Below are 15,448 nucleotides of genomic sequence, written 5' to 3' on the forward strand. Positions count from 1 at the left end.
AGAGACAGGCAGATCTCTGAGTTCGAGGCTAGTCTGTTGTACAGTGAGTTTCAGGACACACAGGACTACACAGAGAAACCCTGTCTTGAAACAAAAACAAAAACAACCAAACAACAACAACGGAAACCAAAAGAAAGCCCCCTCACAGGTGTAGCCAGCTGCTTGGGTTTTGGTTAATTCTAGCTATGTAGTCAAGACAACAACCAAGAATGGCCAGCACACAGGGGGTCAGATACTCTCTTGTCGCCTCTTTCCTATGCACCAGGCACACACCAGATACACAGACATAGATTAACAAAACATCCACAGACAGAAAATAACTGTTTGACATGGGTTCTCTGTGTAGCCCTGGCTGTCCCGGAACTTGCTCTGTAGACCAGGCTGGCTTCTTACTCAGAAAGCCTCTTACCTCTGTTTCTCAAGTGCTGGGATTAAAAGAGTACATCACAATGCCCGGCTCAATAATTTTTTTTTAAATTAAACAAACAAACAAACAAACAAACAAAAAAACTAGATCATCACTTTCCTAAAGAAACAAAAAGTTGGGTATAATTGTGCATGATTCCAAAATGTGGGATGCAGATGCAGGCAGATCTCTGAGATCCAAGCCAGCTAGAGCTAAAAAAAAAAAAAAAAAATAAGAGCACTTGCTGTTCTTCTAGAGGACCAGAATTTTATTACTAGCACCTACATGAAGGCTCATAACAGCCTATAACTCCAATTTCCGCTAATCCATTACAAAGTATTTTTACAATACTACTCCTACTACTACCACCACCACCACCACCACACCACCACCGTCGCCATCATTTTATGTATGAGTGCTTTGCCAGTGTGCATGTGTGTGCCTGCTACCCATGGAGGCATCATGTTTCCCAGAGTTACAAAGGGTTGCTAGGTGGGACTCATACTCCGGACCTCTGGAAGAGCAACCAGTGCTCTTAACCACTAAACCTAAACCAACTCTCCGGTTCCATTGTTTAATTATAAAGATTACAAAATAATGAGATGAATATTAGGTATATGGATTAAGCAGTAATATCCATCTTATGTTCACCTGATGTAATGACTCCTAAAGACCAAGGCAAAACATTTTTTATCTCTTTTGTTTTTCAATTTTTATTAGCCAGATGGTGGTGGTGCATACTTTTTACTGTTGTCCTTGTTTCTCCTCTCTTTCCCTCCCTCCCTCCCTCCCTCCCTCCCCCCCCCTCCAGAAACGCATTATGTAACCTAGACTGGCATGGGTATTGCACTGACCTTCCTGTCCCAGCCTCCCAAGGGCTAGGGTTACAGGTGTGAGCCACCGGTCCTGGCTGCTCCTTCTCAACAAAGGATCCCAGGCCAGCTATTTAAATAATCCTCCAGAATTCCCTACCTGCCCCTAGTAACACCCAGGCCCTTCCCTCAAATAATATGCTAAGCACAACGCTGGGGGTTGTTCTTCCAGGATTTGGCTCCTGAAAATCCAGGCCAGCCCTGTTAGCCTCTAAGGGTCACCCCAATTCTCATATTTCAAGCTCTATTCATCACACACTCAAAGACACCACACTAGCATCTCAGGCCAAGTACTCAGTCCTGCCATCACTTTCCAGGGTCAGCCTCTCAGAAATGATATTTGAAGCACCTGTCTTCTTTCAACATTTATTTATTTGTTTGTTTGTTTGTTTGTTTAATGTATATATGTGTGTGCATGTGTAACTAGTGTAATTATAATGGGCGTATGTCACAGTGTGTGCACTCTTCTTCCACCATGTGGGTCCTGGGAACCAAACTCCGGTTGTCAGCCTTGGTGACCTTTACTGGTTGAGAGCCATCTTCCTATTCATCACACTTTTTCTTTTAAAAGACAAGAGTCTAACTCTCTAGGCTGGTCTTGAACTCAGGAACCAGAATTTACCTAAGAATATGCCTTACCCTCCCAAGTGCTGAGGTTATGGGCCACCACACGGGGACTAATGAACATGAAGTCGAACTAATCTTAATTATTATCCAGTGCAGCACCCACAACAAATTCCCCTCCTCCTTCCTGCTCTCTCTCTCTCACCCTCTACTGTTTGTGAGACAAGGTCTCACTGTAACCCAAGCTGCCTTGGAAATAGTGGCAATCCTCCTGCATCAGCCTTTTGAGAGCTAGAATCACAACTTTGAGCACCCGGCTCAACAAATATTCTGAGGGTCCCCTATCACAGACACCCTAAAAGAATATGTGGACTACACTAGGTGTCACCCCATTACATACCTCCTCTAAGACTTCCCTCCCAAATCACACTCTCTTGGCCCCATCCAGGGACCTAACAATCCTGGGCCTTCATTTGCAGAATTCCCCCTCTACTGTCATCCAAACCCAGGAGAGGCTCAGATCCCTGCTACTGTACTTTGTTGAAGCTTAGATGCACTGTGGCATGTAGCAACATACAGCTCCTATGATAGGTGGGCAGGCCTCCAGTAGAACCAGAAGTTAGTGGGGATTGGCCACCTACTCTGAAGAGTGTTTGCTTAACATGCATGATAGTAGGGGTTCGGTCCCCAAAACTGGGTAAAACTGAGTGTATTGGGTGTACTGGTACCTGTCCGTAATGTCAGCACTTGAGAGGCAGAAGAATCTAAACTTTAGTGTTTCCTAGGCTATATTGCAGGTTTGAGGACAGCCTGGGAAGTATACAATGTCCAAAAAAAACCTCAAAAAGCTCCTGGACAACTTTAAGATTCAGTGAATTGGGCTGGAGAGGTGGCTCAGTAGTTAAGAGCACTGGCTGCTCTTCCAGAGGTCCTGAGTTCAATTCCCAGCAACCACATGGTGGCTCACAACCATCTGTAATGGGATCTGATGCCTCCTCTACATTAATACTTAAAGTAAGTAAATAAAATTTTAAAAAGATTCAGTGAATTATTTCTGGAGTGTTTCCCTCCATTCCTTAATAGCTAGAGATGATAGGTTTCTGTAACCATGTCTTGGGGGACCTGCTTCTCCCAGATATTCCCAGGAAGCAGAGCCTATCTACCTCCACCCTCTTCAGGTCTGGGAACCCCTGATTCAAATGCTGTTGTTGTTATTTTGTTTTATTTGTCAAGACAGGATTTCTCTGTGTAGCCCTGGCTGTCTTGGAACTAGCTCTGTAGACCAGGCTGGGCTTGAACTTAGTTATCTTCCTGCTTCTGGCTCCCTATGTTGAGATTAATGGAGTACACAACCATGCCTGGCTCCTTCAGATATTCTTAATAAGCCCAGTTTAACCCCCAGAAGTTCCCTAAGAAACCTCACCCTCTCCCAAGACCAAGTACATTCATATTTTCTCTCCACAGAAATTCAAGGCCCTCAGTTCAACTTCCACCAAATTACTACAAACCCTGCATGCCCTGACAGCCAGACAGACCTAGGTAGATTTCTCCTTGAACATCCATCTCCCAGTAGATTCCCTAGAGCCTCTTCTGTCTTGTCTTGCGAAGCATCCTTCTGATTGGGTGTGAGTTCTCGTGTGGTTTAAAGACCTGGAGCCCAGTATCTGGTGCTGAACACTGCTCTTGCCTTCGTTGCTTGGCCAACAGAATTGTTCTATTACCTGTAGGGCAGTAAAGGTGGTAGCAGATAGGCCAGGGCAATGGTGGTAGGGGATAGACCCTCTTATTTCCCTGGCTCACATGACTACTTTCTCTGCTCATCATAGGCACCTCTTGCATGGAGCTACATGGCTGGTAGTCTGCCCAGTGGACACATGGCATGTTTTGAGCAAAGATTAGAGTAACCATCTGATGGTCTGATAAGGTCTAGATACGCAGGCTGGCCTGTCCCATGCCTAGAGTTGGAACCCATGACCTACCTGGCTGCCAGCAAGGAGACCTGTGTGAGAACCAGTAGGAGCACTTGGACTTATTTGGCCTCAAGTACTGCCCTCATTAACAGAGGAACTGGATCAGGGCTCTTCTTTCCACAGTTGAGATGCTGTTATGCCAGGCACAGGAAGCAGTAATTGAGACACAGAGAACATTCTGAGTACATTCTGAATTCTGACAAACAAGGATTGGCATGTAAAATCAGAAGCCAGGTTTATTTATTAAGACATTTTGCATTTGTAACCTTCGACTCGGGAATTAGAATGGTATGGTAGGGTTGGGCTGAGGAATACCTGTGGAGTTTTGGAGGCCACCGGATGTTTGAGAGTCCTGAGCTTCACAGGGTCGGAGGATTCTGAAAGTAAGTAGGGCAGGTTCACTGAAGAATAAAGTAATGGTGGTGACCTAGAGGGTTTGAGAGCCTGGGATGAAATACCACCGTGGAGGAGCAAGGCCCCTCTTATATTGTCAAAGGCATATCTGAGGACTTGGGCACAGTGAGACTGTTCTAGAAGGAAGAATGGAGTGGCAGTAAGATGTCATATGACCATCACTTTGCAGAAGAAATGGGGTGTGTGTGTGTGTGTCTCAGAGGCTCATAGAGATGCTTAGGGTATCAACACTAAAGAACTATGCTGGTCTCTGTCAGCTTACATCCATGGGTCACTGGCTATTTCATTGTGTGGCACGGACACATTGTGGTCCTGACATGTATACTAGCTGGCCAAACAGCCTCTCTAGTTCAGCTGTCAGCGCCCAAGTGTTGTCGGGGGACAGGGGCTTGAACAGTCTCTTCTTTATTGCTTGGAATCCCTGTGCGCGCGCACACACACACACACACACACACACACACACACACATACACACACACACACACACACACACAATTTTAAGATTGTTGTACTGTTGGTAGAGAGAGAGCTTGCTTCATTTATTATATTTTATTTGTATTTGTGTGTGTGGAAGTCAGAAGACAATTAGCAGGAGTCTGTTTTCTTCTTAAATCATGTAGGTCACAGAACTGCAACTCAGGTGCTTGCCTTGGAGAAGAGCAATCGCCTTTACCCCAAGAGACATGTTGTTGGTCCCTTAAAAAAGTGAATTCTTTATTTTATTTTATTTTTAGTTATTTTCTTTTTAGTTATTTGCATGTGTGTGTATGTGTGCCTGGTGATGCAGGTGCCCGAAGAGATAAGGACCACCAGGTTCCCTGGAGTTGGAGTTACAGATGTTATCAACTGCCTGACATTGATGGTGGGACTTGAACTTAGGTCCTGCGCAAGAGCAGCAAGTGCTCTTAATCTCTTTTCTTTGTTCCTGTAAGGAACCCTGATTAGGGACTGGAGATGGCTCAGTGGTTAAGAACATTTGCTACTTTTTCAGAGGAACCCCAGCCAGTAGTGCATCCTCTAGAGCTCCAGTGTGCCCCTTTGGGAAGTGGGGATGGTGAGGATGTGTGCGGCAAGCCTGCCAAGAGAATTAGGAAGATAGCTTATAAATTGCCTTCCACACTTACCTGGGTCCTAGAGATCAGCCTTTACCCATTGAACCACTTCACTGTCTCCTGCAATGTGCCAACCTGCAGGAGATGATTCTTTCCTTCTCCCATGTAGGTCTTGGAGATTGAAACTGGGTCATCTGGCTTGGTGGCAGCAAATGTCTTTACACACTTAACCATCTTGTCACTATTGATTTATTTACTTGGTCTGCCTATGCAGCCCTGGCTGTCTTAGAACTCAGTATGTAGACGAGACTGGCTTCAAACTCACAGAGATCCTCCTGTTTCGGCTTTCTGAGTGCCGACAGTAAAGGCACCACAATTCCTTGCCCCATTTATGATTTAATTCAAAAAATTAAAAATTCTTATGTGTATGCGTATTTTGTCTGTCTGTCTGTATGTACACCACATGCAATGCCTAGTGCTGAAGAGGCTAGAAAAGGGTATGAGGTCCCCCGGAACTGGAGTTAGATGGTTGTGAGCCACCATGGGGGGGCTGGGTATCAAACCTGGATCCTCTGGAAGAACAACAAGTACTCTTAGCTATTGAGGTATCTTTCCAGCCCCACACGCTATTTTCTGAGATAGATTCTCTCTATGTATCACAGGCTGGTCTTGAAATCATGGTTCTCCTGCTTCGGCCCCCCCCCCCAAGTGTTACGGATTATAGGCAGATACCGTCACCATCGTATCCGGCTTCATAGACTTGATAGGGTTTGAATACAGTATGCTAATAACCACGACGCCATCTTTGCAATGAAGATACTGAACATAGCCATCCCATCAAATGTTTTCTATTGGCTCTTTCTAATTCTTGCTTTTCCACCCTGGACCCTTCTTCAGGCAATCTCTGCTCCATGCTTTGACACTGTACATCAGTTGGTATTTACAGAGGTTTTTCTTTCATATACTATAGTTATTTTGGTGAATTTCTTTTTTGTAGTGCTGGAGATGGAACCCAGGATCTCAAGCTAAATGTGTACTCTATACTATTGACCTATATTCATCTTTTGATATCACTAAGGTGTGTGTGTGTGTGTGTGTGTGTGTGTGTGTGAAAGAGAGAGAGAGAGACAGAGACAGAGAGACAGAGACAGAGAGAACTAGGTAGTAGTCAGGGCCTTGTTTATGCTAGATAGACACTGTTCTCTTTGCTACAACCTCTAACCTCAATGACATCTTTTGATAAAGTTTCCGATGGCTCTTGCTCTCTTGTGAGTGTGTAAACAAGTCATGTAGTCAAATGTCCCCGAATTCCTGATCCTGCCACAGCTTCCCAAGTAGCTGAGATTCAGCACTGTGCCAGTACACCCACCGTTTAAGCTTTAGATGTTGCTTGAGATGAGGCCTCACCATGTAGCTTTGGCTGGCCAGGAGCTCTCTGTGTAGTCAGAGCTGGCCTTGAACTCACAGAGACCTGCCTGCTTCTGCATTCCTGATGCTGAGATTAAAGGCATGTGCCACTATGCTTGTCTAACATTTCTTTCTTTTTCATATTTTTATTTTTATTAATTATTCCATTCGTTTACATCTCAAATGATATCCCACTTTTTGGTTACCCCTCCACAAGCCCCCCATCCCACGACTCTCCTCTCCTCCCTCCCCTTTGCCTCTATAACGGTGCTTCCCTACCCACCCACCCACCCTCCCCTGCTCCACCCCTCCAGCATCCCCCTATGCTGGGACATCAAGCCTCCTTAGGAGGATCTCCCCTCCCATTGATGTCAGACAAGGCCATCCTCTGCTACATATCCAGCTGGAGCCATGGCTACTCATTGGCTGGTGGTCTAGTCCCTGGGAGCTGTGGTTGGTCCAGCCAGATGATGCTGGACTTACATTTTTTAAAAAATAGGTTTCAGACTTTAAAGTTTTTGAGGTGAAGAGTCTCACTGAGTTACCCAAGCTGGCCTCTGACCTCAGCTGCCTGAGTGCTGCAACAATCAGTGTGTATCACTGTACCCAACCCAAGGCATGAGTGTGGCAGTGTGTGCACTTACCTACTGATGGACTTTTGTATTGTTTCCAGCTTGAGGCTGTCAACAAATGCTGTGAACTGAGTTACATGCCTTTTCCCTACTTGTTAAGGCTCTTAACCCGTAAGTGACTGTAGACAGGGTCTTGGGAGGTATACAGGGTTAAATGGTTATATAAGAAGAAAAGTCCTCTCCCTCCCTCTTCCTCTCTGTCAACTCAGTGTAAGGAGGCCAGCTAGAAAGCAGTCACCTGCAATCCAAGAAGGAAACAAACACCCAGGACCCAATTGGCCAACATCTTGATCTCTAATTTCCAGTCTCTGGAACAAGAGGAAATACATTTGTATAGTTTCAGTCACCCACTCTGCAACATTCTGCTACGGTTGCCCAAGGAGAAACTGGCAAGAAACAAAAGCTTCACAAATACCCATAGTCAAGTCTTTAGGAAAACTCAAAAATGGAATGGGTAGGTAGATCATATATTTTATATTCAATCTGTTTTCTTTCTGGTCGTTTATTGTTTAATTTTTAAAATCCTGACAAATTGTTTTCTAACGTCAGTGTACCATTGTACACTTCCAGCCATCTGCTTGAGTTCCGTTTCCTGCATATCTTAACTCAGGCTCTTCAGTCTTAACCAGTTAAGAGAAGCAGATGTGCCTGGGGCAGAGCAAGGCTAAACTTTGACTTTACAGCTCCCACAACCAGGCCTCCCTGCCTGAGGCCAGGTAGGTCACCTCCTGGTCCGGGCGCCAGGCCTGGGACTGGCCAGACAACAGCCGCGTCCAGGCCTGGGCTGGGAGCCAGGTGAACGTGCCCCTGCGCTCAAAACTAGTTATGGAGCTGCTCTGACGCCGCCAAGCTCCCCACAGGCCATGGACTCTCGAGCTGGAAACACCACAGACCCTAGAGGGAGCAGAAGAGGTACTGGCTTGGGTGGAGAAGAAAGGGAAGGAGACGTCCCAGGCCACCCACTCCTTGCCTGTGGATTTCTAATCATTTCCACCCCACAAGTGGTAGGCATCAGCCTTGGTGCTCATGCAGTCCTGGGAACAGCCAGGGGCCCAGCAATGGAAACCTTGTTTTAGGTCCCCTAACCTAAAATCTCAAGTGTGTATGTGTGTGTGTATGTGTGTGTGTGAGAGGGGGGGCGCGGGGGGAGAGAGAGAGGTGGGGGGTACATCAGAACTCGGGACACCTATCTAGGAAGAAGAGTCTGTAGGTATCTGCTGTTCCAAGGCAGGCAGGGTGTGTAGGGAATTAGGTGGGTGGGGCTGGGGAATCTGAGGAGGGGGAATCTGGGAATGCTGCACCCTGAGGGGACACTGGGCCTTTAAGAGAACTCTTAGGGGTAGCAGGGACTAGTGTACTGAAGGTGAAATTAGGGAATTTAGGGTTAATTGCGAGGGAGGAGTTATGTGGTGGAAGCAGGGTCCCTGGACACATGGCGAAAGAAGTTTGTCATTTTATGTTACCAGGGGACACGATGGTGAGCTCTAAACAAATAAATCTGTTGAGTGCTCAGAGGTGTCCAGGTTTATTGCTGCCAAGTGGCTACCTTCGGAGACTTTATGGAGCAAGGCAGCGGGCAGTGCATGCACTCGTGGTGGTCAGGGGTCCCAGGAAAAGAGGGGACTGTCGGCAACCGCTAAACTCCAGACCAGGGATCTCCGGATATCTGGAGGGGCATTGCTAGGTCGTTGGGCTTAGAAATCGCTCAGGTCGGGACTCCACTGGTCTGGCTCCAAGATGACTTGTCTCCTTCTCCTGGGCAGGAGGTGGCTTACAGGGGTCCCGGAGCCCCCGAGCTCGGCAGCTCCTGGAGCGGCTGGATGCGCGCCCCCTGGCGGCAAGAGCAGCAGCGGACTTGTCAGCGCTAGTACGGAAGGCGAGCACCACATTGCGCCTGCGCCCCAAGGAAGGTTCGTACATAGATTTGGTAGGGCGGGGCAGGAGGGGCTGGGCTTCTAGGACTGTTGGAGAGTGTGATTCTGCAGGGAGGGGTTTAGCGCGAGCGAGATCTTGTGAACTAGAGAGTATTCCTTTAGGGTTATAGCGATAGATGAGTTTCAGAACATCTGTGGAAAGTGCTGGGCTGGATGGTTATTAAGGTCAGCGGGGCCCGACTTGGCATTCGAAACACTTGGCAGCTGTAACTATGGGCAACACATACACAAACAAACCTGGGTGTAGGAGGGGGCCTAATTTGGAAGAAGAGTTAGCAGGAATAGGAGCAGGTAGAGAGTACAAATGGGGCTGAGCAGTAGTACTCTAATCTCAGCACTCAAGAGAGGTAGATGCAGATGGATGGATCTCTGTGAGTTCGAGGCTAGCCTGGTCTACAAAGAAAGTTCCAGGCCAGCCAGGATTACAACAGAAACCTTGTCTCAAAAACCAAACCAAAAAAAAAAAAAAGTGCATAATCGAACTAAGGTTAATTTTCAATACATTTTATATATCTGTGAAACTGTACCAAATGTCATTTCCAAAGAGGAGTCACTTAGAGAGGAAATTATTTCTTTGCAAAAAAAGTGAGTCTGAGGGTTGGAGAGATGGCTCAGTGGTAAAGAACACCGACTGCTCTTCCAGGGGTCCTGAGTTCAATTCCCAAGCAACCACATGGTGGCTCACAACCATCTGTAATGGGATCTGATGCCCTCTTCTGGTGTGTCTGAAGATGGCTACAGTGTACTCATATAAATAAATCAATCTTTTTAAAAAATGGTGAGTCTGAAATGCCTGTCAAAGTGTGGAAGCTCTGAATAATACATTAGAGGCAGATTTTTGTTTGCTTGGTTTTGTGTGCATGTGTGTGTTTAAAGATATAATTTTGATTTAATTTTATTTTAGAGACTGGGTCTCTCTATGTAGCCCTGACTGTCCCAGAACTTACTAGGTAAACTAGGCTGGCCTAGAGCTCAAAGATCCACCTGCCTCTGCCTCCTGAGTGCTGGGATTAAAGGCATGCACCATCACATATGACTTATTTATTTTAAGTGTGTGTGTGTGTGTGTGTGTGTAGGTATATATACATGAACATATCAGATTTACCAGTTTCAGGCAGTTGTGAGCTGCCATGTATGTCTTGGGACTTGAACTCTGGTCTGTAGCAGGAGTAATAGGAACTCTTAACTGCTGAACTATTTTGCCAGTCCCTTGTTTTGTTTCATGAGACAGGGTCTCATGATAGAGACCACATTGGTCTCAAATCTGAGCCAATACTCCTGCCTCAGCTTCTAGAATGCTGGGATTAGTCTTCTGTTGTTGGTGGATCTTGACATGTGAGAAATGAAGTGAAATTTTCAGGCTAATTAAAGGTTGTGGTCTAGATTCTCAGAAAAAAAAATCTTGGAATGGCGACCTTCCTAGAAGGCCTTACTTAAAAAAAAAAAAAAACAAAAACAAAAACAAAAAAAAACCCCAAATATTGTATTCATTTAACTTGTTGGGTGCTGGGACCAAACTCAAGATATGACACATGCAAATAAGCTACAGTCCCTCTTAGGGTGTGACTTAATGCATGCAGCCTATGTGTTCTTCACATCTGGACGGAAGATATGGAGGATTGTTCACATGGATGGCACAGGATGACTTAAGAGGAAGAAGCCAGGACATTTATTTCTGTAGGCTCAGCCTTAAAGATGACTAGCGGAGGAGAACGGGAGAGTGGTCCCTAAGAAGTTAAATGGTGGGTCAATCTGTGTGAGTTGTATAAGTTCTCAAATACATGAGATGGAAATGTTAATTGGTGGGGCTAGAGAAATGTTTTTCCATGGTGAAGAGCACTGGCTGCTCAATTCCCAGCACACACACACACACACACACATACACACACACACACACACGGTGGCTCACCACGTAATTCCAGTTCCAGAGCATCTGACGTCAGGTACACAAGTGGTGTGCACACACACACAGGAGCAAAGCACCCATACACATAAAAGAAAAAGGATATTTAAAAAGTCAACCCAGGAGTCCTATGTTGTTTCCATGTCATATCTTCTGATGTCCCTCTTTGTCTCGTTCATATCTAAGCTGTTAGTGGTCTGGATTCTGCAGATATAGAAGTCACAGACAGTCGCTTGCCTCATGTCACTCTTGTGGAACATCGACCCCAGGTACTCAATGCTATGCCCTGTGTTAACTTTTTGCTTTTGTTGAGTTTTAGACAGGGCATTCTCTGTAGCCCCGGCTGGCCTGGAACTTGATAGGTAGGCTAGGCTATCCTGAAACTCATGGTGATCTCTCTGCCTTAGACTCTCCAGTGTTAGGATTATGGGCATGTACTTCCTACACTGTGCTGGCCAGTTTTATGTCAACTTGACACAAGCTAGAGCATCTTAAAGGAAGAAACAGCAATTGAGAAAATGCCTCCCTAAGACCTGCATATTCGGGCTTTTAAAAGAGATTTGGGATTTTTAAAGACTCTGGATATTTTAAAGGGACTGAAACTTTACTGTGTTTGAATATGTACTAACCATGGGGCTTTTCAATGTTTTCATGTTCTTAATGTAAGATCTTGAGGACAAATAAGAAAGGAAAGGCTGTGGCTTAATGATGATATGATTGTGTGTCAAGTTGACTGGGGGTCACTTGTGCTGGCTAGTCTTATCAACTTAAAAACTAGAGTTATCTGAAAGGAGGGAGCCTCAATTAAGAAAAATACCTCTGTAAGATCTAGCTGTAAGACTTAATTTTCTTAATTGGGGATTGATGAGGGAGGGCCCAGTCCATTGTGGATGGCATCGTCCTTGGGCAGAAAGCAGACTGACTAGGCAGTGGCGGCACATGCTTTTAATCCCAGTAATCAGGAGGCAGAGGCAGGTGGATCGCTGAGTTGACACCAGCCTGGTCTACAGAGTGCGTTCCAGGACAACCAATGCTATAAAGAGAAACCCTGTCTCAAAAAGAAAGCGAAAGCAGGCTGGGCATGGGGAACGGGCCAGAAAGCAGCACCCTCCACAGCTTCTGCATTAGGGCCTGCCTCCATGTTCCTGCCTCTGCTTGAGTTCCTATTCTGACTTTTTTGTGTGTGATGAACCATGATGTGGGAGTATAAAGCAAATAAATTCTCCCCCCCCCCAAGTTGCTTTGGTCATGGTGTCACAACACAGCAATAATAATCCTGCCGAAGGTACACACCCAGCTAATTTATGTATATTCTTGCCCCCTTTCCAGTATCAAAGATCTCAGACTCTGGGTACATGTATGGAGTCACCAGTAACCCAGAATAAGGCAAGCTATGCTTCGAAACTACCCCAAGCCACTGGCCGATTTTCTGTGGAGCTGGTCCGAGGTCCTGAAGGCTTTGGTCTCACTTTAAGTGGAGGCCGAAATGTCTCTGGGGATGCTCCATTGGCCGTGCGTGGATTGCTGAAAGATGGGCCAGCACAGCGATGTGGTCGTTTGCAGGTCAGCTCTAGGCAATAGTTTATTCCTAGATACGGTCCTTATCCTTGCCAAGGCTCTATCTGCCCTTCATCCAGCGCTGTGCTCTTGCAGGCTGGTGACCTCGTGCTCTGTATCAATGGACAGTCAACACAGGGCCTCACTCATGCCCAGGTGGTGGAACAGATTCGCACTGGAGGCCCCCGCCTTTGCCTGGTACTCCAGAGGCCTCAAGAGATGGATGGCAGTAGGAGCGAGAAGGTTGGAGGACATCAGAAGACAGGTGAGGTGGTGGATTTCCCAGAGAAGAGAGGCACAGGTCAAAGAGGAGAAGGGGGGCGGCTCAGAGAGTGGAAAGGCCGGATCCCATGGAGAAAGGGGTTGATGGTTCCAGTGGGGGGTACTGTAGAGGTCCAGTGTCTGGATGGGGCTATATAGATTTCACAAAGTCTGGGACAGGGAAGGAACCCCATCCCAGGGTAAGAACTTCAGAGAGGATGCTTTTGTGGTCTTGGGGGAGGAGGGTCCCGAGTTAAAGCCCCTCCCCCTCAGAAGGAAAAGTCTTAGTCCTTAGAGAAGGCTACACAGGATAAGGATATAGAGACTGGAGCAGGGTTTGCCTAGTCACCTGAGAAGCCCTGCGGAGTCCACTCCCAGATGCTCTTTACTCGTGACAGACAAATACGGGGGGGCTGGCAAGACAGCTCAGTAGTTGAAGGTGTTTGCCACCAAGCCTGATGACATTGAGTTTGATCCCTAAGACCCACTCAGTAGCAGGAGAGACCTGATCCGCACAAGTTGTCCTCTGACCTCCATCTGCATCCCCGCCCCTAGTGTTTAAGAACTGATCAGTATCTGAAAGAGCGGAACTGGAGGTGAGAGAGGGGGTCAGAACACTCACACGGGGAAAGCTTCGTGGTCCAAAAAGCTCAGGTTAGGGTTTGATTACCTTTGGGCAATGATTTCTGCGGGGCATCTCCAGGATTGAAGGGGTATACATGGAGGCAGGGAATGTTGACGTTTGCGATGGAGTGACACATCTAAAGTCTTGAAGAGAATTGTCTCCAAGGGCTTTTTTTTCTGGTCACTCGTAGCTACAGCCCCACGTCCATTGTTTACCCCACCACCCAATCTAACCCCTAGTCTTGCTGTCTCCAGGTCGCAGCCCAGATCAGAGGGGAAGCAGGATGATGGAGTCTCGCAGCACCGTTTCCCCAGTTCACCACCAGCCCAAGACCCGGACCAGTCCGAGACCGAGTCCAGAGGCAGTGGCTACTGGTCACGTGGTTCGCGCAGCGGAGCACCCCACAGAAGACCTGGAAGACCATATCCCTAGTACCCCTGGACCCTGGCTGGTGCCGAGCGAGGACCGGCTCTCACGGGCTCTAGGGGTTCGGGGTGGGGGCGCCCGGCTCGCTCAGGAGATGGCAGCTGGAAGGCGGAGGCATTGAGCACCAACAGACAGTTCTGTGCTCACTAGGTGAAGTCCCACAAGGTTCTCGCATGCCGGACCTCCAGGCTCTAAGCTTTTCCTTTAGAGCTTTACCCCGGTCTAGTACCTTCCCACTGCACAGTGGACTGGTCTCCACCCCTTCAAGACGCCAGTGGTATGGCCCTCCCAGAGCGCTCGCAACCCCACCACCCCCACGACAGCGACAGCGTGCGCACAGCTTCTCCTAGTTCCTTCCCGGCCGGGAGGTAATAAAATAGCTGGATCCAGTTCTGACTTGCTAGGTGCTCTAGGCGGGGCGAGGCTTCCCAGTCCACCCTGGGAGGGGTGGGTTGATCTGGTTTCGATGAAGTCCCTTTGAAACCACCCGAAAGCTATGAAACCTACGTGTAGCTTCCTTTATGCCTCCAGATGGATCTTTATTTCTGCTCGCTCCCCAGTTTGCTTTGCTAATTCCTGCCCTTCATTCATTCATTTCACTTTAGGAGGACGCACATTATTGCTTGTGGCGTGGGCAATGCCGAAGTGGGCCTGTTGTGGGTGTGTCTCATTAAGCCCAGGGTTCCCGCATGGAATTCTTCAGACCCTTGGCTGACATCAAGATAGCAAATCTAGAAGTCTGGCGCCTTCCTCCACCCAGAGTCTGTGGTCTTCCACTTCCGGCTTGAAAAAACTAGTTTTAACTGTGCCATGTAGTCTGCTGTTCCAGAGGCGCGCGGGCTGGGGCCTTGGACCCCACTTTGAGACAGAGCGGGGAAGGTGTGAGTCAGCGCCCCGGGTAGGCCTGGCTAAAAGAGGGCTGTTAGAAGTCTTTGGGCCACGCCTCTCCTTTTCCTTAGACGGTGACAAACTGCACCGGGCGGTCCGGTCTTGGGAAGAGACGAAAGTTTCCTCCACCCTGGGAGTTGAGTCCTAAAAGCTTATATGGACAGAAGACTCCAACCCGGGTAGCCACAAAGCAGGCACTGGCCAATGCAACAAATGTCCAGTCACCTTGTTGTTAACCACATCCTGAACACTCAATCCCATCCCCCAAAGAGGGAAGTTGTGGTCTAAACAGGCAACTTTCGCCCCTGTAAGGAGGATAAGGGGGGAGGGGAGAAAGGACAGGTCCAGCGTCTCAGGTAGCAGTGGGGGTGGGGCGGGGCGGACTGCAATCCAAACAGGGACAGCTAGCAGCTGGGGTATAAAGAAGTGAACACTCAGAAGTGTTAGCGTGTGGAGACTTATGACTCAGCGTACAGTGGGAGTGTGGTTCCCCAGAAGTCAGGAAAGGGTTCTAGTACACAATTCCCAAACAGTTAC

At 47.5% G+C, this 15,448-nt stretch overlaps 1 protein-coding gene across 4 annotated transcripts; it reads left to right on the plus strand.

Annotated features, from left to right (window-relative positions):
* Window positions 1–8,123: 8,123 nt before the first annotated feature.
* MAGIX (MAGI family member, X-linked) lies at window positions 8,124–14,825 on the plus strand. 4 transcript variants are annotated; one of them, XR_013974898.1, is made up of 7 exons: window positions 8,124–8,229; window positions 9,081–9,227; window positions 11,341–11,423; window positions 12,484–12,717; window positions 12,808–12,976; window positions 13,852–14,391; window positions 14,629–14,825. XR_013974898.1 is itself a non-coding variant. In XM_080911082.1 (7 exons), the coding sequence occupies exons 1-6, from the start codon at window positions 8,181–8,183 to the stop codon at window positions 14,142–14,144; spliced, it is 975 nt and encodes a 324-aa protein (XP_080767208.1). In that variant the 5' UTR covers window positions 8,124–8,180; the 3' UTR covers window positions 14,145–14,173; window positions 14,629–14,824. The 4 variants fall into 4 exon arrangements, 3 of the variants coding, with proteins under 3 accessions (XP_080767208.1, XP_080767209.1, XP_080767207.1); XM_080911082.1 differs by having other exon boundaries at window positions 13,852–14,173; window positions 14,629–14,824; XM_080911083.1 differs by lacking the exon at window positions 14,629–14,825 and having other exon boundaries at window positions 12,868–12,976; window positions 13,852–14,561.
* Window positions 14,826–15,448: the final 623 nt, after the last annotated feature.

The sequence above is a fragment of the Micromys minutus genome (assembly GCF_963924665.1).
Source record: "Micromys minutus genome assembly, chromosome: X".
Classification (NCBI taxonomy): Eukaryota; Metazoa; Chordata; class Mammalia; order Rodentia; family Muridae; genus Micromys; species Micromys minutus.